Source organism: Phascolarctos cinereus, unplaced genomic scaffold (genome assembly GCF_003287225.1).
Source record: "Phascolarctos cinereus isolate Bilbo 61053 unplaced genomic scaffold, phaCin_HiC Scaffold_2;HRSCAF=192, whole genome shotgun sequence".
NCBI classification, from domain to species: domain Eukaryota; kingdom Metazoa; phylum Chordata; class Mammalia; order Diprotodontia; family Phascolarctidae; genus Phascolarctos; species Phascolarctos cinereus.
Genome location: NW_027555625.1, coordinates 296288839 through 296316358, shown reverse-complemented (window position 1 = coordinate 296316358; position 27520 = coordinate 296288839). Strand labels below are relative to the sequence as shown.

The following is a 27520-nucleotide window of genomic DNA, read 5'->3' as shown; positions in this document are numbered from 1 at the left end:
ACTTAAAGGCCTGGAACATGAGTGCCCTGCCCACAGAGTGACCCGTGCCAGTGCCACCATGGCCTCAGCCCTGGGCACTCACGTCATTCATCTGTTGCATCCTAACTGTTGCCTGGAAATGCTCAGGAGGCATTGTGGTTGCCGAGGGTCTCTGGGGTTAGCACCCTAGGCCATGTATGTTGTGCAGCAAGTTTCAAGACTTGTAAAACTTTTATAGAACTCTGGCCCTTCCCTCTCCCCTACATTCTTCTAATTCTGCCTCTGCATCACCATATTCATTCTGGAAGATTGCTTCAGCTCTGGCACTTCCATCTTGGTGGTATCCTCTGCCCCTTCGGCCCCTCTCTCTGGAGGTGGAGGGCTCTTCCCAGAGCCTCCATTTAAGAAGGTTCCCAGGCCAGCCATCTCTTCATTTCCCACCAGGCTGTGTTCTTCTGGACTTCTCCATCATGAACCCTCACCATGTGCTTCCTCTTCCACCCCCAGCTCCCTTCCCAGCTTCCTTTTATGTTTCCTTCCCCATTAGAATGTAAGCTTCTTGAGGTCAGGGACTCTTTCTTTTTGCTTGTATTTGTCTTCTCAATACTTAACTCAGTGCCTGGCACACAGTAAGTGCTTAATAAATGCTAGTTGACTGATTGACTGAGTTAAGCAGAACAATTCGAATGCCTCCTTAAGACAGCCCTTCATATATTTGAAGACAGCTGTCCTATCCTCTGAAACCAAGTGTTTTTAACATTTTTTGTGTAGGGGCTCCTTCAGCAATCTGATGATGCCCATGGACCCCTTTTCAGAATAATTTTTTTAAATGCATGAAATATATGGGATTACAAAAGAAACTGATTATATTGAAATATAGTTATAAAAATAATTTAGGGGGAAAAAAAACCAAGTTCACAGATCCCAGTTTAAGAACTCCTACTATATTCCAGGTTAAATAGCCACAGTTCCCATTAAATAATTCTCTGGTTCCTTTGGTATCTTGGTCACCCTCGTTTAGATACATGACAGTTTGTCATTGTCTTTCCTAAAATGTTTCCAGGACTGCACACAGTATTCCAGTTGTGGTCAGACTAGGGTAGAGGACAGTGGGACTGTTACTTTCCTTGCTTTGGACCTTAGTTATTTCTGGTTGCTTATACACGGTGACTTGAAAAAATTGATTAGAAATCTAGGTGAACCAGTTTCTCAAAAAACTAGCAATTTAAAAAAACCTTCTTTGTGTTGTTTCCCATCTGGATTCTCTCTCCCTCTCCCTCTCTCCCTCCCCCCTTCCACCCCCCCTTGTCTCTCTCTCTGTGTCTCTCTGTCTCTGTCTCTCTCTGTCTCTGTCTCTCTCTCTCTCTCTCCCTCCCTCCCTCTCTCTCCCTCCTCCCTCTCTATCTAAGCATGGTTCTTAGCATATGCATAGGAAGCCTGGTAAGTAAGGGCACTCTGGTTCTGATAGAATTGCTGCAAACTCGTCACTATCACCACTATCGGATCTCAAAGCCTCTACTGGTCTCAGCTCTTGCAGGGTCCTGATGTTTTCAGTGGTTCTGGAATGACTAAGAGAAGGCAGTTATACAGAAAATCCTAGGAAAAGTCCTAGACTAGGTGCCAGGAACCTTGAGTTCAAAATCTTGGCTTTGCCTCAAGCTTGTTACATGATTGTGGACAAAACCACCTTCCCTCTTGGGGTTTCACTTATGATTCTATGACTGTACGTTATTTGGCATTGGAGGGCAATAATGGTGACTCTAACACAGGTCATCAACCTCAGCATGTCTAACCTTTCTCACCCAGCCTGCTGTTTGTTTACCTTGTACCTAACACCTATGGAGTGGTAGATTACATATACACTAATATATTTAACACTAGAACTTGATTCCTTCCAAGGCACTGACTCCCTTTAGCTTGTAAATTGTCAGCTCAGGATTCTCTTTCACATCAATTATTCAAAGACATCTACACTCAGAGAAGTTGGTTTTTTTGTTTAGAAAAACTTTAACTTTTAGAGTTCAGTATATTCTATTCAGTATAAGACATACGGTACCTCCAAATTTGGAGCCAGGTTTCAAAAAAGTCCATTACTAGAGGGTTGCTAAGTAACCTTAAAGTACAGGGGTTAGATTTGTGGTCTAATAAAGATCCCTGAGCATAGCAGGCACTTCTAATGAGATCAAAGAGTTTAGAATTCTAAGGGACTTTAGAGGTCATGTAATTGATTTCCTTTGTCTTTCAGAAGAGGAAACTGAGGCTCAGAGAGATTAAGTGACTTCACCAAGGTAGCAAAATAGCAGAGGTGGGATTTTTTTAGATGATATTTTAAAATTTAATTTTATTCTGAACTTAAGAAATAAAACAAGCATTTCTATAAGATAGTAGAATAGAAAAAAAGATGATTGTACATGAAACTACATCCAGAGAAAGAAGTGATAAATAGAAGTATGTGTCAAATGGTTTCAAATATATAACGTATATGTATATATTTGTGTGTATGTATATATATATACATATATACACATATGTGTATGTGTGTGTGTGTATATATATATGTACATGTATATATACACACACACACACACACACATATATATATATATATATACATACACACATTTTTGTGTCTAATGGTAGCCATCTCTAGGGTGGGGGCAGGAAAAAAGGGGAAAAATAAAGTTACATAATAACTTTGTTATATATTTAAAAGGAATAGCAAGTTGTACACATAATAGATTTCCAGAGGTTGGGTTTTAAACCTAGGCTCTTGAACAAGCTAATGAAAAAAAATAGGAGGGTGAAATAAGGTCTTTGAAAAAGTTGAGGTGAGGGGAAGTGAAAATAGAAGTAGAACGGTATGCAAACCTTTTAGGATTGGAGAAAATTGAATCATCAGGATTTTATGCTTCTCAAATAGAATGGCATTTTGGGGCTTCTGCCTGGCAGTTTCTTCCTTGATTTAGCTGGAGTGTAGACATACTGCTAATTCTTAATATTATTTTGGGGAATCCATGGAAATTATAATCATTTTGATATGCAAGTCCCTTATTCACTCAAGTATCTCATTTGAAAAATGAGGGTGTGGGAGGAGATGACCTGTAATATTCTGTTTTGTGTCCTAAGATCCCTTCCCTCTCTAACATTTGGTGTTCTAAGGTTCCTTCTAGTTTCCTATTCTATTTTTTTCCTTTTCTAATATTCTGTGTTCTGGAGTTGATCACAGCTCTTATAGTCTACAACTTCATGGAATGACATAGATGGGAAACAATGCTTAGAAAGCATTGGTTGAGTAAGAAAATCCATGGCAAGCAGAAGGCAGAAAGAAGAAAGCCATGAATAGGGAAACAGCCTGAAGACATTTTGAAGCCAAGCCAGCCTGAAACCTGGAAAGGATTTGAGACACCCCTAAAGGTGTAATGGGTTGCCTCAGGAATTGGTTGGTTCCATTTCAAAAGCGGTCTTGAAGCAATAGGTAGAGATGACTGCTTATTGAAGATATCGTAGAGGGGAGTCTTATTTAGGTGTGGGTTGGAATACAGGGCCTAAGTCCCTTCCTGTTTTGACACTCAGTGATCCACATCAAAGTATGCTTTCCAATTAGAGCTTAGTGTTAAAAGAGCTATTAAAACTTAGTGATGTTAAGTATTAGGTTTTAGATATTAAAAAGAAGTTAAGAATTTATTGCTTTAAAAATTTAAAAATTAAAAAAAACCATTTCAACACCATTCTTAACTTAGTGTTGAAATTATATTTGGAGAAGGTAATTTTTATTTTTGTAATAAGTTTCAGTTGTTTGAATAGAGTTTAAATCAGCAGCTAGGTAGTGCAATTGGGCCTAGAATCAGGAAGACTGATCTTCCTGAGTTTAAAGGTAGCCTCTGACACTTACTAGTTGTGTGACCCTGGGCAAGTCACTTAACCCTGTTTGCCTCAGTTTCTTCATCTGTAAAATGAGCTGGAGAAGGAAATGGAAAACCATTCCAGTATCTTTGCCAAGAAAACCCCAAATGGGGTCACGAAGAGTCAGACATGACTGAAAATGACTGAACAACAACAAAAAAAAAATAAAGGGGGAAAGGACACTCCATGTGGAGTAAAAGATGTGGGTACCTTTGTATCCTTCAGCAAGTTAACCTGTTGGGCTCTCTGTTTCCTTCTCTGTGCAGTAACAATTTTGGACTAATAGGTTATCACTCAGCCCTCTTCTAGCTTTAGAATCCTATTATGCTAGGGGGAGAAGGGCAGTATTGCCATGGCACCCTACTGCCACCTGGTGGCATTGTACCAGAATTGTAGGAGCAGTATTTGGAGAAATGAATAAACTGCGTGCAGTTTAATTCTGCAGACCCATTATGAAGTGAAGCTATTTCTCACACCGTCCATGATGTAACCTGGCCGGCAGAGTCTTTAAGATCAGACTAACAACTGCATGGCCTGTATTTAATCAGCCCTAATAACCAGAGTGATTTAACACTTTCTCCCCCACCTGTATGGACTGAAGCTAGACAGATGCATAGATCACGATTCTGTAACATCTGTAGCTTTAAAAAGTGCTACTATACCATGGCAACCACATGAGGGAAGGAGTACAAGCATTACTGTAGTACAAGCATTACTGTATCTTTTTGCAGAATAGGGAAATGAGGCTAAGAGATTAAGGGACTTGGCTAAAATTGCGCAGTTAGTAAGTATAAAAGCCAGGGTTAAAACCCACATCTCTGACTCTTTTAACCACCATATTATTCTGTCTTTTCTGTATCATCCATAAGATCCCACTTTGGGGTGAGGTGAGAGGTAAACAAACATTAATTACATACCTTTCTTGTAAACTCATTGAGGGAATGTTGGAGACAGTATTCTTTTTCAGATGTAGAACTAATTAGATGACTTCTAAAAATAATTGAAGATAACAATAATGATAACTGGCATTTATGGAGTACTTTAAGATTTACAAAACACTTTACAAATATTATCCACCCTCACAACAAGTCTCAGAGGTAGGTGTTATTATTATCATCATCCCCATTTCACTGATGAGGAAGCTGAACCTGAGATAGGTTAAATGACTTGTCCAGGGTCACACAGCTACAGAGTGTCTGAGGGTGGATTTGAATTCAGGTATTTCAGGCTCCAGATCTAGCACTCTATCCCCTGAGCTACCTAGCTGACTTCTAAGATCTATTTACTTTGTGAGTCTGGTTCTGAGAATAAAATGTTGGAGCTTTCAAAGATTTTAGCAATAATTGAATACAACTATCACCTTCATTTTGTAGATGAGAAAACTGAGCCCCAGTGAGGTTATTTGACTTCCTAAGGTGACACAAGGTAGTTATTGAGAAAGCTTGGGACTAAAGGCAAGGTCTGGCAACCTTTGTACTAACTCATACTGTGTTTCATATGCTACATTGAAGAGGCCATTTCCATAGGCTGGGTCTATTGCTCAGATGACTGAGCTGCTGGGGAAAAGTATATAGCAAGAGACAGAACTTGGAAGCTGCCAGGCTGTTCTGTGATAGCAGTTGGAGTGGGGAAGGGTATAGGGGATTTGAAGTAGGGATGAATAACTAAAAATGCCTGAGAGGACTTGTAAGAACATCGAAAGATTAACTTGCTTGGAAAATTCACTAGCCACAAAGGCTGTCTGTGAAACTAGTATGAGAACCTTTGGCAAGGACTACCGATTTGAGGGAAAATTCATAGAACACAATGCTAATGCTAGAAGGGATCTTAGAACATTAGAGTTGGAAACATGGACAGTCAGAGGTGAGAAAGACCTTAGAATGCAAAATGTTAGAACACAGAATATAAAATGAGTAGTACAGTTTTTATACCCGTTTAACAGATGAAATTACAGACTATCAGAACTCAGAAGAACATTAAAACATAGAATGTTAAAACACATAGATTTTCTGAATTGTATGGGACATTAGAACATAGAATGTCAGAATAGAGAACAAAGAATGTTAGAAATGAAAGAGGACCTTGAAACATAGAATGTTAGAAACAAAAGGAACCTTGGACCATAGAATGTTAGAACATAGGATATAGAAGTACAAATAACTCCCTTTTCCCATTGACAGAAAAAGAATCACTTGTCTTAGTGCTCTAGTCATTAAAGTCTTTGCTGCCTCAGTGGTAAGCATTCTTTTTTTTTTTTAATACAGTAGGCTCATTTTTTGGTGATACAAGGCTATTGAAACTCATTGGCTTTAGCTGCTGTCCACATCTCTAACCTCACATTTCTCAGTTGTTGACTATTGGGTTTCCTTGCTAGTTTGAATACACTGTAGTCTCTAGTAAGCAGGCACACTTTTTCCCAAATGCTGCCATTTTGGAAAGAGTGAAGCGAGAAGGTATAAACGCAAGCAAATTCCCTAAGCCCCAGTCCAGACTGGTGAGGTTAATGGAAACCTCACCAAAGCCACCCTCTGAGTTAGGAGAAAGGAAGCCATTTATTAATTGGAGCCTTCCCTTTGGGAGAGGAGAGATTAAAAAAAAAAAAGGCTGCTCCCAAGGATGGTATGAGTAATGCCCCAAGATCCCCACAACTGTGGGTTCTGGGCAGGCAACATTTGAGATTTCAACCCAATATTTTATAGGAAACTCTGTTTATTTGAATCTCTTTTAAAATGCACTATTCACAGTACTCCTATTAATCTAAGCTATTCTAATAAAGATAGCTTTCACTCAGGGCTCCCTAACCAATGTGCTATACCTCCTTTTGCCAACAAACAGGCTTTTAATTTCAAGAGAGCGCTTTTGCTCACCACATAAATGCTATTTCTAACAGTAACTTGCCTTGTGTTTTGTGTAACATTTTCCAGACTGATTTCAAGTTTAAATACAACACACACACACAAAATGATTTAAGCCAGGCCCTATTTGACAGATATAAAGTTACTAATTCTTTCCCAGTGCTTCCAGACAGTTTCCCCCATTTTAGAGAATAGAAAAGAGCCACTTGCATCAGTTGGGTCTCAGAATCATAAAATCATAAAATCAAAAACTGGAAATGCTTTAAACCATAGAAGCATGCAGCATGGCATAGTGGAAAATATGCAGGACGTGGATTCGGTGAACTTGAGTTGAGAATCTTGGCTTAACTTTTTTCAACCTGTGTGACCTAAAGCAGCCCTTCCTTTTTATTCATTTGGGAAATGAGGGTTTTGGACTGGACCATAAGCTCCCAAATTCTCCAGTTCCTGTGAATGTTAGGATACTATGTCAGAGCTGGAAGGGATTTTAGAATGTAGAATGTTAAAGTATAGCATATTAGAGTAGAAAGGGATCTGAAACCGTGAGATATCAGAGCTGGAAGGGATGTTGGAGGGTATTCAGTCCAACCAGTTTGTTTTAAAGAAAGGGAAATTGAGACCTGGAGGGATGAAGTGACTCCCTCAAAGTCATACAGCTAGTAAGGAATAAAGCTGGAATTCAAACTCAGGTCTTCAGCATTTGAATCGGATGCTCTTCCTATTACAACAGGCATCAAATACAACATCTCCTCCCTCAGTGGCTCCAGTCCAGCAGAGTTAAGAAGTCATTGATTTGAGGGTACCTTCTATACCAAGAAACTTTAGTCATGTTTCTTTTCCTTCTGCAGGGCAGCAGCAGCTCAGACTCTCTGGAAGGACGGAGCTGTGACTATGCCAGTAAGAGCTATGATGCCGTTGTTTTTGATGTATTGAAAGTAACTCCTGAGGAGTTTGCTGTAAGTAGAACATAGCTCATCCTAGGGGATGTGTGACATTTGGGGGGTGGATATGGTACAGATCATTAGGTGATGCTGTATTATTTTAGGAACAACTCACATTTCTATAGCATTTTAAGGTTTACAAAGCACTTGTCTCACAACCATCATGTGAGGTAGATAGCACTGATATTATTGTCCCCATCTTATGTAGGAGAAAACCCAGAGCTTGGCCGTGGACAGATGGAATAGCGTCAGAACTGGAATTTGATTCTGGGTAGCCCACTTTTCAAGCCCAGTGCTCTCTGAGCCCCCATGCTCCCTTTATGTTAATGAGTTACTATATCCAGTTCTTTGACAGCATTAATTAGCTATTACATTTTTAAGAGCTATAATTAAAAAAAAAAACAACTATGGTGCTACCCCTTTCTCTGCAGGTAAAGTACCTATAGTATCATAAAATCACCTAATCTCAGAGCCAGAATGGACATCTAATGCAACCTGTATCCAAACAGGAATCTCTTCAGTAACACCACAGGCATCTAAAGGAAATCTGCTTGTTACAATTTTTAACAGCTCTAATTGTAAAGAAATTTTTCTTTTTACATCAAGCTCAACTCTACCTCTCTGCACCTTTACCCACTGTGCCTAGTTCAGCCCTCTGGGGCCAAGCAGAACATGTCGAATCACTCTGCCATGTGGGATTCCTTCAAATACTTGAAGATAGTGATTGTTCCCTTCCTTCTCTTAGCCTTCTCTTCTCTAGGATGAACATCCCCAGTTCCTTCAACTAATCCTCCTGTGACACATGGTATCTGGTCCTTTCATCATCTTGGTTGCTTTCCTCTTGATATCAGCTTGGGGTCAGTCTCCTTCCACCAGAGTCCTTCTCCTAGTGTCCCGCACCAGTGGTCTTCTCGGAATTTCATGCACAGTACTCCATATGTGGCCTGACTAGGGGAGAGGATATCAGCATCACTACATTGCTAGCCCTGCATATTATACCTCTCCTAATGTAATTCAAGATAGTATTTGCATTTTTATTTGTTGTGTAATTCAAGATAGTATTTGCATTATTATTATTTGCTGTGTCCTACTCTTAAGCTTGTAGGCCACTAAAACACCAAGATATTTTGCATATGATATTTTGTTTCTCTCTTTTCCCCCATCTTGTAGTTGATATTCATTTTTTGGAATCTAAGAATAAGACTTTACATTTTCAAAAGTTATTAAATTTTATTTTATATTATTAGATTCAGTACAGTAATCTGGCCTGTTATCCAAATATTAGCTGCCCCACTTAGTCTCATGTATTGTGTCATTTGAAAAGCACATATATAAAGCACTTTGAAAACCTTATAATATTTTATCAGTACTGGCTATTATTACTGTTATTGGGATGATGGTGATGATGGTGATGTCATCTGTGCCTTTATCCAAGTCACTGATGAAATTGTTAGGTAGCACAGGGCCAAGGACAGATCATTAGTTTGTTCCACAAGACATTGCCAAGTTTCCATGGACCTCTTCTAATAGCAAATTTTTTATATGATCCTTCATCAAATTTCAAATAAGAATAAGAATAATAACTGACATTTCTATAGTGCTTTAAACTTTTCAGTGTGCTTTATTTTCTCACTTAGGTCTGCCTACCATTACTATCATTTTGTCCACGTATAGCATGAGAGGCTTTGTCAAAGGCATGGCTAAAATTAGATATATGATGTCTCCACCATCCCTCTCCTCTACCTGTCTAGTAACTCTGTCAAAAAAGGAAACAAGATCATTCTGGCAGTGTGGTGCAGGAAGAGAGTGATGCACACGGAGTAAGAAGATCTGCATTTGAATCCCAACTCTGCCACTTAATACTTGTGTGACCATGGCAAAGTTACTTAATTAACTTGATCCTCATTTTCCTCATACGTAAAATGAAAGGTTGAATTAGATGAGCTCTAGTTTACTCTGAACTCTAAATCTATGAGGCTGTAAATCCTATGACCTGTTCTTGGTGGAGCCACATTGGTTATTAATGAGAACCATTACTTCTCTTGCTGCAAATGCTCATAAATCATCTTTTTAATAAATATGATCTAGAATTTTGCCACGAATTTGAAGTTAAGCTCACTGGCCTACATATAGGAGACTCACCTTTCTCTTTCTGAAAATTGTGATGATATTTTACAAGTTCCAGTTTTATGGCACCTTTCCTATTCTCCACAGTTTTTCAAATATCACTTAACAATGCCTCAGTGATCACATGGTCCAACTTTTTCATCTGGGCCTGATGTCTTGAAATTCACTGATGACAACTAGGTGCTATCTTACCTTCTGATCTTCAGTTTCAACTTTCTAGTCATCATTTTTTGTTCAGTCCTCAGTCCAACCATCATTCTCCTTGGTAGAAAAAATAGAAGCAATATTGAGTTGAATAATTTTGCCTTATTTCCACCATCCATTAGCATCATCTCATCTACCACCTCAAGTAGTAATTCTGTCTCTCCTTTAATCATCCTCTTATCTTCAACATAGTAATTTTTTAAAAAGCCCTTTTCATGGTCCTCAGCATTTACAGTGAGCCTCAGTTCTTTCCTTCCAGTCTCTTCTCTCTCTCTCTCTCTCTCTCTCTCTCTCTCTCTCTCTCTCTCTCTCTCTCTCTCTCTCTCTCTCTCTCTGTTTCTCTCTCTCTCTCTCCTGTCACTCTGTCTCTCCATCTTTCTTTCCATTTCTCTCCCCATGTCTCTCTCTTCTTCTTCCTCTTTCTTTCAGGCCTCATTCCACTATCGATCAGCACAGAAGTTTTGACTTGCTCTGTTTTGGACATGAGCTCATTCACCCCTCCTTAGGCAACTTGATGGTTCCTTGCTCTTGGAGGCTCACCGTATTAATACCTAGCTTAGGTCAGACACCAATCAGCATAACCCATTGCATCTCATAACCCTTGAGGTTTAGAGATCCATCAGTCTTAGCCTCCCCAACAGCTAGGATGACAGGTGGGTACCACTATGCCTGACTCCCTGATGTTATTCTTATAGGACTGTACCACTCTTCTATAGCAATAACTAACATTTATACAAAGTTTACAATGCATTTTACATATATCTCATTTGATTTGATCTTTACAAAAACCTTGTGATGTAGGTGTTGTTATCCCTATTATACAGATGAGTAAATTGAGTCTAAGAGAGATTGAGACATGACCAAAGCACTCAGCCGGGAAGTATTTGAGGTGGTATTCACATTCAGATCCTTTTATCTCCAAGACTGGCTCCTCATCTACTGTGTCATCTAACTGCATCTTCTATATCTGTCTCTGTGTATGTATTTATTTTTGATACATATCTTAAAAATCTAAATTACTTGTCTAGTTCCCTGTGCATCCTCATTGGTTCCTTTAGGTAGTTCCACCTTTTCTTTTTCATTTGTGTTCATGACATTAAAATTTCCTTCTTGGGAGCTTTCCATTATTCTTGTACTGTCTCCCCTATAGGATTTTAACCCAGAGAATTCTCTTACCTCTCCCTTTTTTTTTGGGGGGGGGAAGTGTTTGCAATCCACTCTCTTGAGATCTAAGGCACATATCTGCTTATACTAATTTTCTGCTCTTTTATCAGCCAAGGTGGAGTGGCCACATACTTTCAAATTTTCTTCAGTGAGCTTTTGGACTTCCTTTTCCATTTGGACAATTCTGCTTTTTAAGGCATTCTTCTCCTCATTGGCTTTTTGGACCTCTTTTGCCATTTGGGTTTTTAAAGTATTATTTTCTTCAGTATTTTTTTGGGTCTTCTTTAGCAAGCTATTGACTTGTTTTTCATGATTTTCTTGCATCACTCTCATTTCTCTTCCAAGTTTTCCCTCTACTTTTCTTACTTGCTTCTCAAAATCCTTTTTGAGCTCTTCCATGGCCTGGGCCTGATTCATATTTTTCTTGGAGGCTTTGGATGTAGGAGCTTTGACTTTGTTGTCATCTTCTGGTCGTATGTTTTGATCTTCTTTGTCACCAAAGAAAGACTCTATGGTCTGACTTTTTTTTTTTTTTGCAAAGTTTGCTCATGATCCCAGCCAATTATTTGAGTTATAAACTCTTTGTTAAGGGAGGGGCCTGCTTCCAGTGTGGAGAATGTACTGTCCCAAGCTTCAGGGGTTTTGTGCAGCTGTTTTCAGAGATATTTCTAGGAACTTGTAAATTTTCAGTTCTTCCAAAGTGGTATGATAAGGGGCGAGGTGTTTACTCCTTTCCTGGCCTGTGCTCTGGTCTATGAGTGACCACAAGCACTCTTTTCTTCCTTGGAACTCTGAGGAGGATTCTCTCTGTACTGCCACTACAAACTCCACTACACCAGCATTCCTCCTCACCCCAGAAATGCCACCCAGAACTGTGACCCAGATCCAAGCATGGGCAAAGCAAGAAATTCCTGCCTCAGCACCAGCAAAGAGATCCCTGCAGTACCCCTCTCATCAGCCACTCGAGTCCTCAGTCTGTGGGCCGAGAGCTCAGGAAGCAGCCACTGCCCTGGGGCTGTACCAGTCCTGGGACTGGGACTGGGACCAAGCTTTTCTCTCACCTCGGTCATAGACCTTTCCTACTGACCTTCTAAGTTGTCTTTAGTGTTTATGGATTGAGAAGTCTGGAAACCACCACAGCTGCCCATGATTCAGTCCCTTGAAGACTGCTCCAGGTTCGCTGAGGTCTGGTCTTTGTCTGTGTGCCTGTACTGAACTTCACTCCTCTCCCAGTCCCGTGTAATAGATCTTTCCAATCAACCATCCAGGTTGTCTTGGGCTGGAAATTTGTTTCACTCTGTCTTATTGTGGGTTCTGCTGCTCTGGAATTTGTTTAGCGCCATTTTTTACAGGTATTTGGAGGAGAGCTCAAGCAAGTCACTGCTTTTACTCCACCATCTTGGCTCCATCCCTTAGGACCCTCACAAGTTTTCATTATTTCTACTATAGTGACTAGTTCCTTCTTACTGGTCAAAATCATATTCAAAACAGCAATTCCCTTCATCATTTCCTGCACTGTTTGAAGAATGAAATTATCATTTAGATGAGTCAGGGGTTTGGCGAGAAGCACCCCAGATGTCTGGCTACCTGACGTCTTCCATCAGTGTGGTATTTTATTGCTTTGTGCCAAATTCGTGATCTGTTTCTTATTTTCTCCCTCTTTCCAGGTGTGCTGTAATATATTCTTATAATAAGATTCCTTCTGGTTTTGTCTTCATTGTATCCTCACCGAGATGTTCTCTACTGTAGTACCCTTCTGGTTTCTAGATTTCTTTCAGTGGATGCTTCTGTGGCATAAAATGTAATGAGTTGAAAACTCCTTTAAAGATATTCTCAGCCCATAGAACAGATGCAAGTGTCAACAGTATGAGATAGGCTAGCCCTAGCAGGTCTGTTAACCCAGAACTAGTTCATCTCTTGACTCTGTACTCAGGCTTTACTCTGGGGGCAATGCTGTTGTTGGTCAGAACTTGAAAATGATAGATCTCAGTCAGCAGTGTACTGGGAAATGTTTAACAACTAGATCTCCAGGGGGGTGGGGAAAATAAGTGCAACATCGTTTAAGTTTAATCTGCATTATTAATATTTCTCTGTCACTTTCTTAAGTCTAGACACGAAACAAAAACAACAAATCAAGCCCTGATTTGTAGTGTTTGCTGATTTCCAAGGTGTACATTTTCACACTGAAAATTTAACAATCATCTCTCCTGAGGCAGTATGAGCTGTTTCTGGTACACTCCTAGTCTCAGTGATTTGTGGAATCAGTCCATGCCGTTTGGTGCACATGTGCTTTTTGATACACGTATATATGTTCAAATACATTCCTTTGCATACATGCATGATCTCTTTTATTGTGCTTAGGGCCAGTGTCTTACCTTACCATGAATCCACACATTTAGATACTTATGTGTACATACCCCAGAGTCAGCCTCCTGAAGACTATCATAGGATCTTAGATCTATAACTGGAAAGAACCTCAGAGGTCCAGCCCTCTCCTCTTACAGATGAGCAAACTGACTCTGCATTGTACTAGGATCTGTCCTGGAGATGGGTTGGGTTAATGGCAGATTCTAACCCCCAAGCCAGTAGATCTGGCCTTAGATTTAGAAAATGAATTTTCTCTTTAGTTGCTCAAGGTTCCCAGGAACATTCATGCCTGTGCCATGAAAAAAAAACCAACAACAACTCTGGTTTCTTTTCTTCATCACGTGAAATGACTCAGATTCTGTCCTGCCCTTCATTTAATTTTATTTCTTCATCTGTTCATTCATTCATTGGTTAGTTTATTTATCCATTAATCAATTAATCTATCTATATATTCAATTTTTTATTTTGAGACTGGGTCTCCCTAGCTCAATTAAGCTGGAAGTGCAGTGGCTGCTCATGGACCTGACCCCACTGCTGATTAGCACAGAAGCTTTGCCCTGCTCCATTTGTCCTGCTTACCATATTGATGTTTGATGTAGTGTAGACACCTGAGCAGTTTTAGCCCTACTTTAACTTAGACCTCCTAAGCTCAAGAGATCCACCAATTTCAGCCTTCTGCAATAGCTGGGATTATACTTGTGTGCCACCATGTCCAGTTACCTGCTGGCTTTATAACTGATTCTTGATTCAGTGGGTGATTATGGATAGGCCACCTAACCTCCCTGAGTCTCAGTTTGTCTGCTGTAAAATGAGAGGCCTGGATCAGGTACTTTGGCTCTGACAATCTATGAGTGGAGCCCTCTGACTCAGTCCAGATGTATCTGGAAGATGAATGGATAAGTATAATGCTGACATTCTATACTTGGGCAGTTGATTTTTTTTAACCCAACTATAGGTCTTTAAAATTATTCATGAGGTAACTCATCTAATTAGATCCAGCCCATTTTCTAGACTGCCGAGATTGTTTGGACCCTAACTTTACCATTTTAGCTATCCTTCCCTGCTTCCTGCCATCTGCAAATTTGCTAAGCATGTCTTCTATGCATTTATCAAAGTTACTGATTTTTTTAAGCCCATACCTTTCTCCCCAATAACCATCACCCTATATCTTTTAGCTTCTCTGTGAAATATTGAGGCAAAAATAATACCTAATGCTTTTTGCTTAACCATGATGTTATCTATTCCTTTTTCGAGAGGGAGCAGTGAGGGGAGAGACATATGAGGAAAGGTCTCCTTTGTGGTTTCGAATATCAACTCACTGTTTTATTTCCTGCCTGAATTCCAAGGATAGGCATGAATAGCAGTTTCTGCCAGTTCTCAGTCTGTGGGCTTGGGCCAGCTAATCCATCATATGGCTGGGCACTGGGAGGAGACTCAGGAACAGAGGGGAGAGAGAGAGAGAGAGAGAGAGAGAGAGAGAGAGAGAGAGAGAGAGAGAGAGAGAGAGAGAGAGAGAGAGAGAGAGAGAGAGAGAGAGAGAAGAGCAGAGCAAGTGAGCTAGCTAGCTCCTGGCAAAATTGAAAATCTCTTTCCTCACCCTGGCAGACCATTGGTTCTTTTCCTCTCTGAGGATGTAAACAGTCTATGCCCATGTCCAGAGAGGGGGAAATAATGACAAAAATGATGAAAAGTATTTCTGAGATGACTTTATTTTAATTTGAAGTTCTATATTCTACTTCATCTGCATGGCACAGTGCATTAGAAAGAGCACTGGATTTGGCCTTAGGAAGATCTGGGTTCAAATTTCTGAGACTTACTTTTTTTCAACTGTAAAATGAGAGTAACAATACTTATACTACCTACTCCCTGGGAATGTTATGAGGACAGTGTTGGGTAAACCTTGAAGTGTTATATAAATGTGAGTTGTTACACATCTAAACAGCAGAGATAATACTTATACAAATATATGACCTACATCAGATTATGATGATTGGGTTGGCTGTGGTAGAGAGGGCATTGAGTTAGGAGTTTGAAGTTAGAAGACTCAGATTTGTCTCCCCAGGTCAGCTGTATGACCTTGAAGCAAGTCCCTTCCTCTCTCTGAGCTACTGTTTCTTCCTCTGTAAAATAAGGGGGTCGGGCTAAATGATCTCAAAGATCCCTTTCAGTTCTGGCAGAATGTGCTTCTATGAAATGAGAACTTCTAGCAAGCATTATATAAATGCCGAAATCTAGGTGGGGCACGGTGGACTTGGAGTCAGGAAGATATGAGTTTAAATCCTACCTCAGACCCATGTTAGCTGTACGACCTTGGGCAGTCACTTAACCACTATTCGTCTCATTCAGCTTTCTCTTTTGTAAGATGAGAATAATAATAGCACCTACTTCCCAGGGTTGTTGTGAGGATCAAATGAAATAATATTTGTAAAGCGTTTTGCAAACTTTAAAGCACTATGTAAATGTTGTTATTATTAAGTGGTCATTAATATGATCATTCTCCAGAATTTCAGCCAATTATTAATATGGAGCTGTAGGATGTTGCAGATGGATAAGAGCAGTGCAGGTGTTTTTTTTCTTGCAGAGGGAGGGTGGTGTCTTGGAAAGAATGCTGATCTTGGAGTCAAATTATCTGGCTCGGAGTCCAACTGTGCTATTATTTACTAGCTTATATGAATTTGGGTGAGTCATGTCTCTTCTCTGAGTCTCAGTTTACTCACTGATGCTGTTTTGTACTCCCAACTTCAACTGGTAATTGTGAGGAGAGCACATTAGTCTCACCAAGCTTAAGTCCAAAGCCATATGATGACTTCTGCTAGCCTGGAGGCCTGTGCTCGAGACATTGCTATCGGGTTGGCTGCCTTGGCCTACCTGGATTCCTGGACACATAGATGCTCATGACTTGAGCTCCTGAGCCAGACAGGAGACTCCACCCTCTGCAACTAGAGTGGAAATGAACAAGTGAGAAGACCCAAGGCTTAGGCTTGTTTTTTGGTGGGGACATGGCCCAAGGGATGGAATTGACCCTCAGGCCCTCTCTCCTTGCTACATAGTGAGTAAAATAGCCCTTTACCCTCAGATATGAATGTACAAGAGCCGCTACAGGTGCTGAGTCAGACTGTTTTTAAGATGGCAATAGTTATGGCTACATATCCAATGGAAAAGGCTGCTTCCAGCAGTTAGTCCAACACAGGGTGTCCCCATGTGCTCCAGTCCTTCAGTCTCCTGAAAGTTGTCCTAGTGTCTTCTACATGGATGACAGCATGTTTGGTAGTCTAGGCATGCCCTGAACCCCCATTACACTAAAAGTCTATAAAAAAATGTGAAGAGCTCCCATTTCTCTGGTGCTTTAAGATTTATAAAATTCTTTTCTCTCAACCTGAGCAATAGATGATGTAAGTATTATTATCCCTTTGTTACAGATTAGGAAACTGAGACTGAGAGAAAGCAGCTTGTCTGAGGTTAGAAAGCCAGTAAGCATGGGACCCAGGACCCAAACCCTTGTCTTCTAACTTACAGTCAAGCATTCATCCATGCTATATAAATGGGAACCATTGCATGCCTTATTCAGGTCTCAGATTCAGAGATTGTGGCTCTGGGGCCCATTATATCTTCATGCCTGCATGTCAGGTTTTCCAAAGTCTCTAAAACAGCCAGTTTCAAATGCCTCTGACCTTACTAAGTGCCTTTCTTTAGATTAATCTCATATGATTTTCCCCAGATTCTTTTCTATTCCCTGAACCATCATTGTTCAGAGCTATCCATGTCAGCACTTCTTATGCCCCCTTGGCCCCTTTCAGAGGTGACTCATCATAGAAGTCCTTGTTTCTTCTTCTTTCCTTCCCTTCCCCCTCTCCCCTGGCCCTGAAACTTTGATGACTGTAGGTTGTTTCTTCTGTCCTTAGCAACATATTGTAAGGCACCAATGCTAGGGCTTTGGATTCCTCGAAGAACCTTGTGCTTAGATAGCTGGATGCTCCCAGGGAAACTGACACCCCACTCCATGGAGCTATGTTCATAATTCTCTGAAGAATGTTATTTTCTGTGATACTTTGGTATCTGATAGCAGGGATATGTATTGGCAGCCATAGCTTGGAAAATGAAGGAAAGTCTGGGAGCTCTACCCTGGGTGGTCAGTGACATGTTCCTGTTGAATAAAGCTTTTCTTTGGCATTTGATCATAATAACAATACTAATAATAGCTAACATTTATATTACTCTTTATAATAATCATAACAGTTGACTTCTGAACATCACTTTATGGTTTGCCAAAGCACTATACATATATTAACTCATTTGAACCTAACAGCAACTCTGTGAGGTTGGTAACATTGGTATTATCTATTTTACAGATAAGGAAACTGAGGTTCATAGAGGTTAAGGAATTTGCCCACAGTCACACCCAGAGAATGAGTGCCAGAGGCAGGCTTTGAACACAGGTGTTCCTGACTCCTAAGTCTATCCACTAGGCCATAGGTTCCCAAAGTGGGCAATACCGCCCCCAAGAGGGTGCTAGAATGATCCAGAGGGGCGGTAGTAGCCTCAGATGCAATTGGGGGGGCATTGAATAAAAATAAGGGGGCAGTGGAAGCATAAGGAAAGAAGAAAAGATAAGAAAATTTTGAAAAACTATTCATACATGTTTCATCTGTTGTGTAACAGTTAAAATCATAGTGATTACATTATTTTCCAAATAAACACACAAAATGCAAATTATAACCCATCAGTGGTCAAATCCACCAATAGGTCTTAACAAGCAAGTGTTGGCAGGCTAGTGTGTGACACACTGTCAGGAAGTCCAGCATGTATTGGCAGGGATTTGTGAGTGTAATGACTTGTTTACCATATGACACTATATAGTTGCGTGGTACAATATTGTGTCATCAAAATTTCAATGCAAGAAAAAACACATATTTACAATAAACTATTAAATTTAAGATGTGTCACTTAAAAAAATTTAAATTTTTTTGAAATGGTGCAAATTTTTTCTTTTGAAAAAAGTTAAAGGGTTAAAGAAAGTAGATTTCCAGGGGGGCATTGAGTAATATTTTTTAAAGGGGGTGGTAGACCAAATAATTTTGGGAACTTCTGCACTAGGCTATGCTGTCTCTGTGATGCATATGGTGCCTTGAAGCACAGAGGATTTGCTAACCTGATTCTTTTTTCATTACAGAGCCAGATTACGCTCATGGATATCCCAGTATTCAAAGCTATACAGCCAGAGGTATGTTCTTCATGCTAGCAGGGTAATATTCACATGTTTTGAAGTTTTTATGGTCTTGGTTAGCTCTTAATGTTTTTAACTAAAAGTCTCATATTTCAAAAAGCTATAATTTCATCAGTGTGGGTATACCCCATTTGCATCCCTTTCACATATTGACAGATGACTGTTACGAATTATTCTCTCTACATTTTGTAGAAGTCTGTATGCATGCATATATATGCTGTCTCCCTGAACTAGATTGTAAGTGCCTGGAGAGCAGGAATTATTTCACTTTTGTCTTTGCATCCCCAGCACCCAGCACAGTGCCTGATACATAGTACCATAGGTTTTTAATAAATGTTTGTTGATAAATTATGTCTGAAAAGGAGTTCATCCTCTGGTGATTAAACCTTTCCATACTTGGCTGGGCGGGGCCTCAGACAGTGGTCACAATAGTTTTTCTCTGAGCCTGTGCTTAAATCCTTGTACCTTGAGCCCGTGAGAGCTCAGTATCCCTCTTTGCCACAAGGAGGTATCAAAAGAGGAAGTCATGAAAGATGTGCCAGGGTGGTCTCAAAGTCTTCCTTGACATCTCCATGAATGCCATGTCATGAGCTTAAGGCTGTTCTGGGTTGGGTAGCTGAGGGAGGCCAGGCATAGCCACATCCTAATTGGGCCCAAGAGATGTGCTGAACTCCACAGGGAAGAGGACTTTTGTCTGGGATCTCAACTTTCTGGGGCTGGGAATCTGCTGCAGACAATACAAGAGGAGTCCAGCATAATTGGGGGTATTTAGCCAGGCACCTACACATTGCCACTTCTTTTCCATAGTTTTACTTATTAAAATAATTCCTCATTCTTTATTAGTAGAAGTAACCATTGTAATTGTGGAACATATTTTGGGAGAACTTTCTCCCCAAAGAAAATGTTCTCTCACAGTTCATCCAGAATATCAAGGTTTGCTTTGGTTCTACTTTTGGAACTTTTGGTTTTACCCATTATCAAATTTTTCCAAGTAAACATAACAAGCTTGATGCTTCATCAAATATGAAGTTTCTCCAAAAGACAACACTCATTCTTTTCTGAGTCTCTTAAAAACATTCCTAGAAATACGTGTACAGTTCTAGATTTGAATTAATGAAATCAATTACACAAGTATAGAGGGAGCAGGTGGTGAGGCAAGATGTATGTGTGGGTGTGCATGTGTGGTTGGGGTGTGTGTGTGTGTGTGTGTGTGTGTGTGTGTGTGTGTTGAAAGATCTGGGGATGTGAGTAGACTGAAAAATCAGTGAGTCAATGTGTGATACAGCAGCCAGAAAAGCTACTGTGATCTCATACAATGTTAAGAGAGGATTAAGGTCCAGACTCATGGAAGTATTAGTCCTGCTGTTCTAGGCTCTGATTAGACCACATTTATAATGTTGTGTTGAGCTCTGCCTCCCATATTCTCGAAAGGACATTAGCAAACTGGATTGTGTCCAGTGTAGGACAACAAGGATAGACAGAGTATGGCAGACCACGCAAGATGAAGATAGGATGTTTATCCTGAAAAAGTGAAGTATTAGGAGGGGAGCGTGACCATTTCCTCCGAATATTTGAAGGGAGATTACAGGAAAGATGATAGAAATAGAGCTAGAACAAACTCTATCCTCTTGTTCAGCCCTTTCATTTTATAGATGGGGAAGCTGAGACCTAGAAATGTGACTGGACTTACCCAGGATTACAAAGGTATTAGGCAGCAGAGCTAGGTGTTGAACACAGATCTTCACTCCTGATCCAATGCTTTTACTCAATATATTGTGCAGCCTCCAATTCAATTAAATTCAATAAGTATTTTTTAGAATGGGTATTTACAATGGGATTAGACTTATTTTTCTTGGCTCAAGATAAACAACCAGAAGTCCCAGAGAAGTAGATTTGGGGCTCAGTATAGGGAGACACATCCCAACATCATTAGTTGTCCGACAACAGAATGGACTCCTTTGTGAGGTAGTGAATTCGCTGTCCCTGGAAGTCTTCAAGCAGAATCTGGATAGGCACTCTAACAAGTGTTAGAGTAAATGTAGTGGGGATTCTGGATCACAAAGGGGTAGGACTAGGTGGGCTCTGATATTCTTTCTAGCTTTGAGATTCCATGACTGTGGTTCTTTTAATGCCTAGGAATGGAGAACAAATGATCCTTGAGTTTAGGGCTTACATTTTTGGTTATTTTCTTTTTTTAATAGCCTGATGACTCAAACTATTTGGAAAGAAAGGCTTGTATTTTAACATGATGCCAGACCAAGTGTTTTGGTTATCCATTAATTTATAATTCATTTGTTTTTCATATGAATAAGCTTGAAACAGAGGAAAGAACACTGGGTCTGAAGTCAGAGGGCCTGGGTTCAGGTTCCATTTCCACTACTTATGACCTGTGTGATCTAGAGAAAGGACCCTAACATATCTAGACTTTAATTTCCTTGTCTGTAAAATGAGGGGTTTAGGCTCAGTGACCTCTAAGATCACTTCTTGTTCTAAATCTATGATTCTACCCAGCGATCTCCTACAGCCCATTACAGACTGAGAAAGAAATTCCCTGTTCTTCTTCTTATAGTTATTATTAACACACATTCATATGACACTTTAAGGATTACAAGTCATTTTCCCCCAAACAACCCCATGAGGCAAGTCATTAAAGGATTGTTATCCTATTTTACAGATTAGAAAACTGAGGCTTGAAGAGGTTATGGGGCAGTTGGACAGTGTCTTGGCAATTATCTAGTCCAATCTCCCATGGATTAATTATCAGAATTAGAAATACAACATCCAGTTACTCTTAGGCTCATGTCTATGGGGAAGATTTATTTGTTTTTATGGTCCATGTCCACAGTAATTCTGCAATTCAAAGTGTAGTTACAAAATGTTTTATACCTATGCAGTTAGTGAGCAAAATTCTCTAACAATGGGCTGGAAATTAAGCTCCCAGCCGTGGTCTGGGGAAGGTCTCTCTCTCCTGTGTAGTTCCCATTTTTTCCTCATGTCCCAAACAGAGGGACACCAAACAATATAAGGACAGGATTAACCATAGATTTTTATGAGAAATTCTATTAAATCCGGCAATTGTATTCTTTAACAGAATAAAAACACACTCACAATTAAATGGAAATAAAGCAGGGATGCAGTAGGGACCAAGCTTGTTTCTTTCAGCACTCTTGCCACTGGAATGAGTGTCTGTGATTACACATCATCATATAACTCCCCATTTGTCTATTGAGAAGTCATATCTCATGGTTTTGAAGAGGGGAACTGCAGATGAGGCAAACACTGGCTGTTGCCATGGGATGGCTGCCCCCTCTCTCTTCTCCTCTCCTCACACTCCTCCAGAGTCCCCTAAATGTTAACCCATTTATGAAAAACCTCTTTTATTTTATGTGAGGGTTAGTTTTGCATTAGTTTTTTTCCTTCCCGAACTGGAAAGAACTACAAATCCCAGAGTGTTTGTAGCCAAAGTGTCGTTTGCCAGAGATTGTCATAAAAGACATTTCACAGGACATTTAGTGCAGTTTCTAGAATCCTTTTTATAATATTCCCAGTGTTTTCTCATCCATCTTTTTAGTGTTACGAGTGCTAGTCTAACCCAGTTTACATATTTGGTGGGCAGTGTCCAGGCTATTGCCTTTGCTGATGGTTAATCATTAGCTCTTCTCTTGGGAGCATTTAGTAGAAGAGAAGGGAGGTACTTTCTAGGAGTTCTGTCTTCATGGAGCAGACTTAAGCCATTTTTCATTATTTTCAGAAGCTATAGAGTATAGCAGCATACAGATCCTGCCAGGACACAGCTGGACATATCTGTAATAGTGATACAAGACACAACTAAAAAGATAGAGTTGTAACAGCTATTTAAATAGCCCTCACCACCATTAGTTTATCTGGACAGTCCATTGGGTTTTAGTGCTGAGTGCTTAGTAGACTCAATAGATTTGTTGGCTTAGCTTAGGTTTACAAATTGGTACTGTAATATTATACAGTAGAACCTTAACCAGTGGTCAAGGATGTTGTTATAGTGTATCTCCAGTTCTTGTGTGGATTGGACTAGATGGAAAGATCTACAGAAGACCCATGATTGAACCCTATCTCTGCAACCTGTGTGACCCTGGACACATAAATTTACAAATGAGTCCTCAGTTTCCTTTCTCCTTCTGTAAAAGAGGGTTTTGGACTAGATGATCTCTCAAGTTCCTTCTAGCTCTAAATCCTATCATCCTATTCGTGTGTGACCTTGGTACAGTCATATGCCCTTTCTGAACCTCAGCTCCCTCAACTACTAATCTAAGGGGTTGAATTGGGTAATTGTAAGATCATAGATTTACATCTTCAAGGGACCTTAGAGGCCATCTGGTCCAGAGAGTCTCCACCTTTTTTGTGTGTCATGGACCCCTTTTGGCAGTCTGGTGATACCTATGAAGCCTTGCTGAGAATAATGTTTTTAAATGCATAATTAAATACATAGGATCACAAAGGAAACCAATTATATTGAAATAGTTATGAACATATTAAAATAAAAACAAGCTTATGGACCCTACATTAAGAACCCATGATCTAGTCCAACCTTCTCATTTTACATATAGGGAAACTGATCCTGAAGGGTTAAGTGACCTGTATCTAACAAAGGTTAAGCCAGGATTTGAACTGAGGTCCTCTCATTCCAAATCTAATGCCCTTTCTGCTGTTATACTCTGTCTTTCTCCCAAAAAACCAAATGTCTTTCATATTAACTGTAAGGTCCCTGCAAGCCCTAATGGCCAATAAATATATAAGCAATGAGGTCCCTACCATCTTCAAAATTTTATACTTTAATGTTTAAAACCACTTTCTTCATCTCCCCCCCTCAAAAGAACAACACCTGACTTCCCTTTGCAACTTCTCCCATTCCACTGTGACACCATCATCAACTAGTACTAACCTGAGACTTCTTGAGCCCCAATTCCTCCTGGGGCTATTATTTGATTCCCTTTCTGCATGTCTTCTCTACTTCCTTTCCCTACCGCCAAGGTGGGCTTTATCAATCGTTTCCTCCCAGCACATTAGGGAGGGCCCACGTAGCTTGGGAGGGCCATGACCCAAAGCAGGAAGCACAGCAGAGGACAGTTAATGGACTTTATTTAAAGCAGGGCTTCTAGGATGTGATTTTGATGGAGTGAGAATTACTGAGAGGGTCTGTTTTTCTGCTCAGCCACGTTCCTGCCAGCAGCTAGAGTTCAGCTGGTCAGCACCATCCTTTAAAGATGAAAATTTATGGTGTTCATCACTACCTGGGAATGGAAATGTTGTCTGACGTGACGGCGGCCCATTTTGACGTGCTGGGGGCCTGCCCCGTTTCAAGAGCTATAAGAACAAAAACATAAGACTTGGAGGAAGCCATGCAGACGATGAGTTCAGGGTTGGCGGAGAGTAAGGAAAATGCAAGTATGCAAACACCACACTGTAGCTGCCCAATTCTCCAGTGACTAAAACAAGTGACTAATTTTATCGGGACTTGGCGGGTTAACACAGATACAGAGGCAGTGTAATTGCTCACAGCTGTGTTTAATTTCCATGTTGTGTGAAATTCCTTATGGAATATGGCATGGGTTCTGAGGTGCTTTGATCGCTACTAGCATAACAGGGTCTCACTTCATGTGAAGAGGGGAGCAGGAAGCAAAGGAGAGAAGGCCTGTTAGGAGGCGGTTGCAGTAGGACAGGCAGGTGAAAATGAGAGGCTGTAATGACACGGAGGTATTTGGAAACACAGAGGAGAGGATGGATAGCAAGAGAAATCATGGGGAATGATAATAATAATACCTATTTCTGTCATATTTTAAGCTCTCCAAAGTGATTTCCTCAAAGTAGATCTGTGAAGTCAGTAGTATTAGCATTATCCTCCCCATTTTATAGAAGAGGAAACTGAGGCTGAGAGGGTTGAAGGCTATCAGCCCAGCTCATGAAGCTAGTAGTTTTTAGGTTTTAAATCCAAGTCTTCTTACTCCAGGCCATGTATTCTTTCCGTGCCGCTGTGCTGCCTGAATATTTCTCAGCTATTTGAGAGCTGTGTGATGACTTCAGTCTGATGGAGTTCAGAGGAAATTTAATAGTAAAGTCTTTTGGGGGAGTGTTAGCGAGGGGGCAATATTTGTCCAATTTGGTATTGTGTCTTTCTCTTTCCCTGGAACATTAACCATCAAATAAATTCACAATTATGTAGAATTCCCAGGGTATGGAACTAAATCCTTCACGTGTCAGAGTTGAGTTTAAAATGTCAGAACTGTTTGTATCATTAATGTTGAGGTTGTTGAATCACTTCAAGAGAAAACTGTTCTTAAAACAGGCTTAAAGTCAGACAGCAGTGTCTGCTCTCTTCCTGGCAGGGGATCCATGAGCACACAGCACCCAGCAACATACTGACCTCCGCTGTCTCTGCAGCTGAACTCCTCCATCCTCTGTAAAGAGAACGTGGTGATTTCAGACACCTATGGTACCTTGGCATTCTCAGGAAGAGAAGTGATATGGGAGCCAGTGGTCAAAGGGTATATGAACTAACGAGTTACTTCTCTATGTTTTGCTGAATTGAAAACTCACTGGTATATTCACGACAGATATCCAGTAAATATTTGTTGATCCAAATTCACCAAGCATTTATTAAGCATCTGCTGAATACAAGAATGCTGTGCTAGGTATTAAGGGAGATATAAAGAGTAGCTGAGATAAAGTCAGTTCCCTCATGGAGCTCATGGCCTGGTGTGGGGATATGGTACCAAATTTGATAACTAATTCCTAATAAAAGCCCTAGAGGCTGTGTATGTCATTGTGTCGCTCTTGTGCCTATGTGAGGTCTGAAGGGAAAGGTTGTTACTGACTAGGATCATCAGGAAAGCTTCATGTAAGAGATGGAGTTTGAGTTGAACATTGAAGGATATAGATGTAGAAGGAGAAGAAATCCATTCTAAACATAGAGAAAAGGATGTATACGGGAGACGGCAAGTAGGTCAGTTATCTCTGATGTAGAGTCTGTATAGGAGAAGAAAAAGCTGAAAAGATGGGGAGGGAGAAGATTTTGAGTAGCAGGCAACAGAATTTGACTTTCATTCAGAAAGTAATAGATAACTTCTAGAGATTTTTGCATAGAGGAGAAACATAACCAGATCTGTGCATAAGAAAGACTAGCATGGCATCATGTGAAGAAAACATTACAAGGAGAACCATTGTATTCCCCTGTTGAAAAGACTATATTTGTTCCTAGTATTGAATTACTTAGTAGTGCTATATACTTAGGTGGCAAAAACTTTCTTTCCTGGGTCTTCAGACACAGGAACCATTTTACATGAATCACAACTACCTATTAGGTAAGGAGACCAAAGGACAGAAAGGACTGGTTAGACCAGCAGGAGAAGAAACAAGAGAAAATGGTGTTGTTAAGGCCAAGAGAGTATCCAGGAGGAGGGAATGGTTGATTTTGTTTTTAAATTGCTGTTTTTGTGAGACATTCTAGCTTTTATTGCCTTCCACTGCATGCAGAATGAGAGTCCCCTTTGGATCTCCTGCACTGATGGTAAAAAATGGAAAGAACGCCCTCTCTAATTAAACTAGCATGCAGTGCACCGTTCTGAGAGCCACATTTTTGGAAGGATTGTGACAAACTGGAGCGTGTCCAATGTAGAGTGGACCAGAATATAGAAGGAGACTGAAACTATGAATGAGGATCTTCAGAAGGAACTGGGTGTGCTCATCCTGGAAGAGAGAAGATGAGGGAGCCATGATTGTTGTCTAGAAGCATCTGAAGGGCTTTCTCATGGAAGAGGGACTAGATTTATTCTAATTGGCTCTTAATGGCAGAGTAAAGAGTAATGGAGGGATGTTTCAGAGAGGGGGGGATACAGGAGAAAAATCTGTCATAACAACAGCTGTTCAAAAGTGGAATGGGCTTCTTTGAGTAGTGGTGGGTGGTGGGTTCCTAATCACTGAAGGCCTTCAAGTGGAGATGGATGGCTATTTGTCAAGGATATTGTAGAAGTGATTCTCGCTTAGGTAGGGGTTGAATGACATGACTCAAAGATGCCATCTAGCTCTGAGAGTCTGTTTCAATATGTTTACTCCATATACTATTTCCCAGACTGGTCGTTTCACAATTACATTGTATTCAGATCATTACCCAACCCTCCCTTAACACTGAAAACAAAAAACAAGTGCTCCACAGTAATGTCATTTGGACCATGTGACTGAAACCGACTCAGTTCTCCACAGCATTCATTTCCTTCTCCAGCTGACTCCACCCCGTTTAGCTTACATCAGCTTTGGCACTACTCCCTGGCCCAGAAATATATGTCTTAATTTATCAGAATGTTCCTGTGGTACTTGCAGCCCCCAGTAACATCATTTTGCCTGACATTATGCCTACACAGAACCAATTAATGACATTGGAATGGGGATGAGGTGGGGCAATGTGGGGGAGTCCCTGTAAGGACAGGAAGTGTTCGTTTTGAATGGTAATTGTCCCATCTGTCTATGAACCCTGCCAAGCTCTGCAGGATAGGCAGGCAAGGGGAGGATCTATGTTTAGAGAAAAAGACTTAGTTGAAAAAATGTTTGGCAAAAAAACAAGAGTTTCCCAAAAGCTTCTGAGGAATTTCTATTTTAATCCTTCATTATAGCTCTGACCCAAGGACAGTTGGCCTTTGTTTGAATGTTTTGGGTGTTTAGCTTAGACTGATGAGTTAAAAGAATGGAAATTTTGACTTTGTCATTTTTTTTCTTTTTGTAGGTAATTC

The 27520-nt window shown here is 40.3% G+C and overlaps 1 protein-coding gene across 2 annotated transcripts in view; it reads left to right on the top strand.

Annotated features, from left to right (window-relative positions):
* The window catches only part of RALGPS1 (Ral GEF with PH domain and SH3 binding motif 1), a 606537-nt gene that overhangs the window by 99758 nt on the left and 479259 nt on the right, over positions 1-27520 (top strand). For both annotated transcript variants that reach the window (XM_020984956.2, XM_020984955.2), the window contains exons 4-5: positions 7586-7693; positions 18711-18761. In XM_020984956.2, the coding sequence (XP_020840615.1) occupies positions 7586-7693; positions 18711-18761 (159 nt within the window). The remainder of the gene's footprint in view (positions 1-7585; positions 7694-18710; positions 18762-27520) is intronic.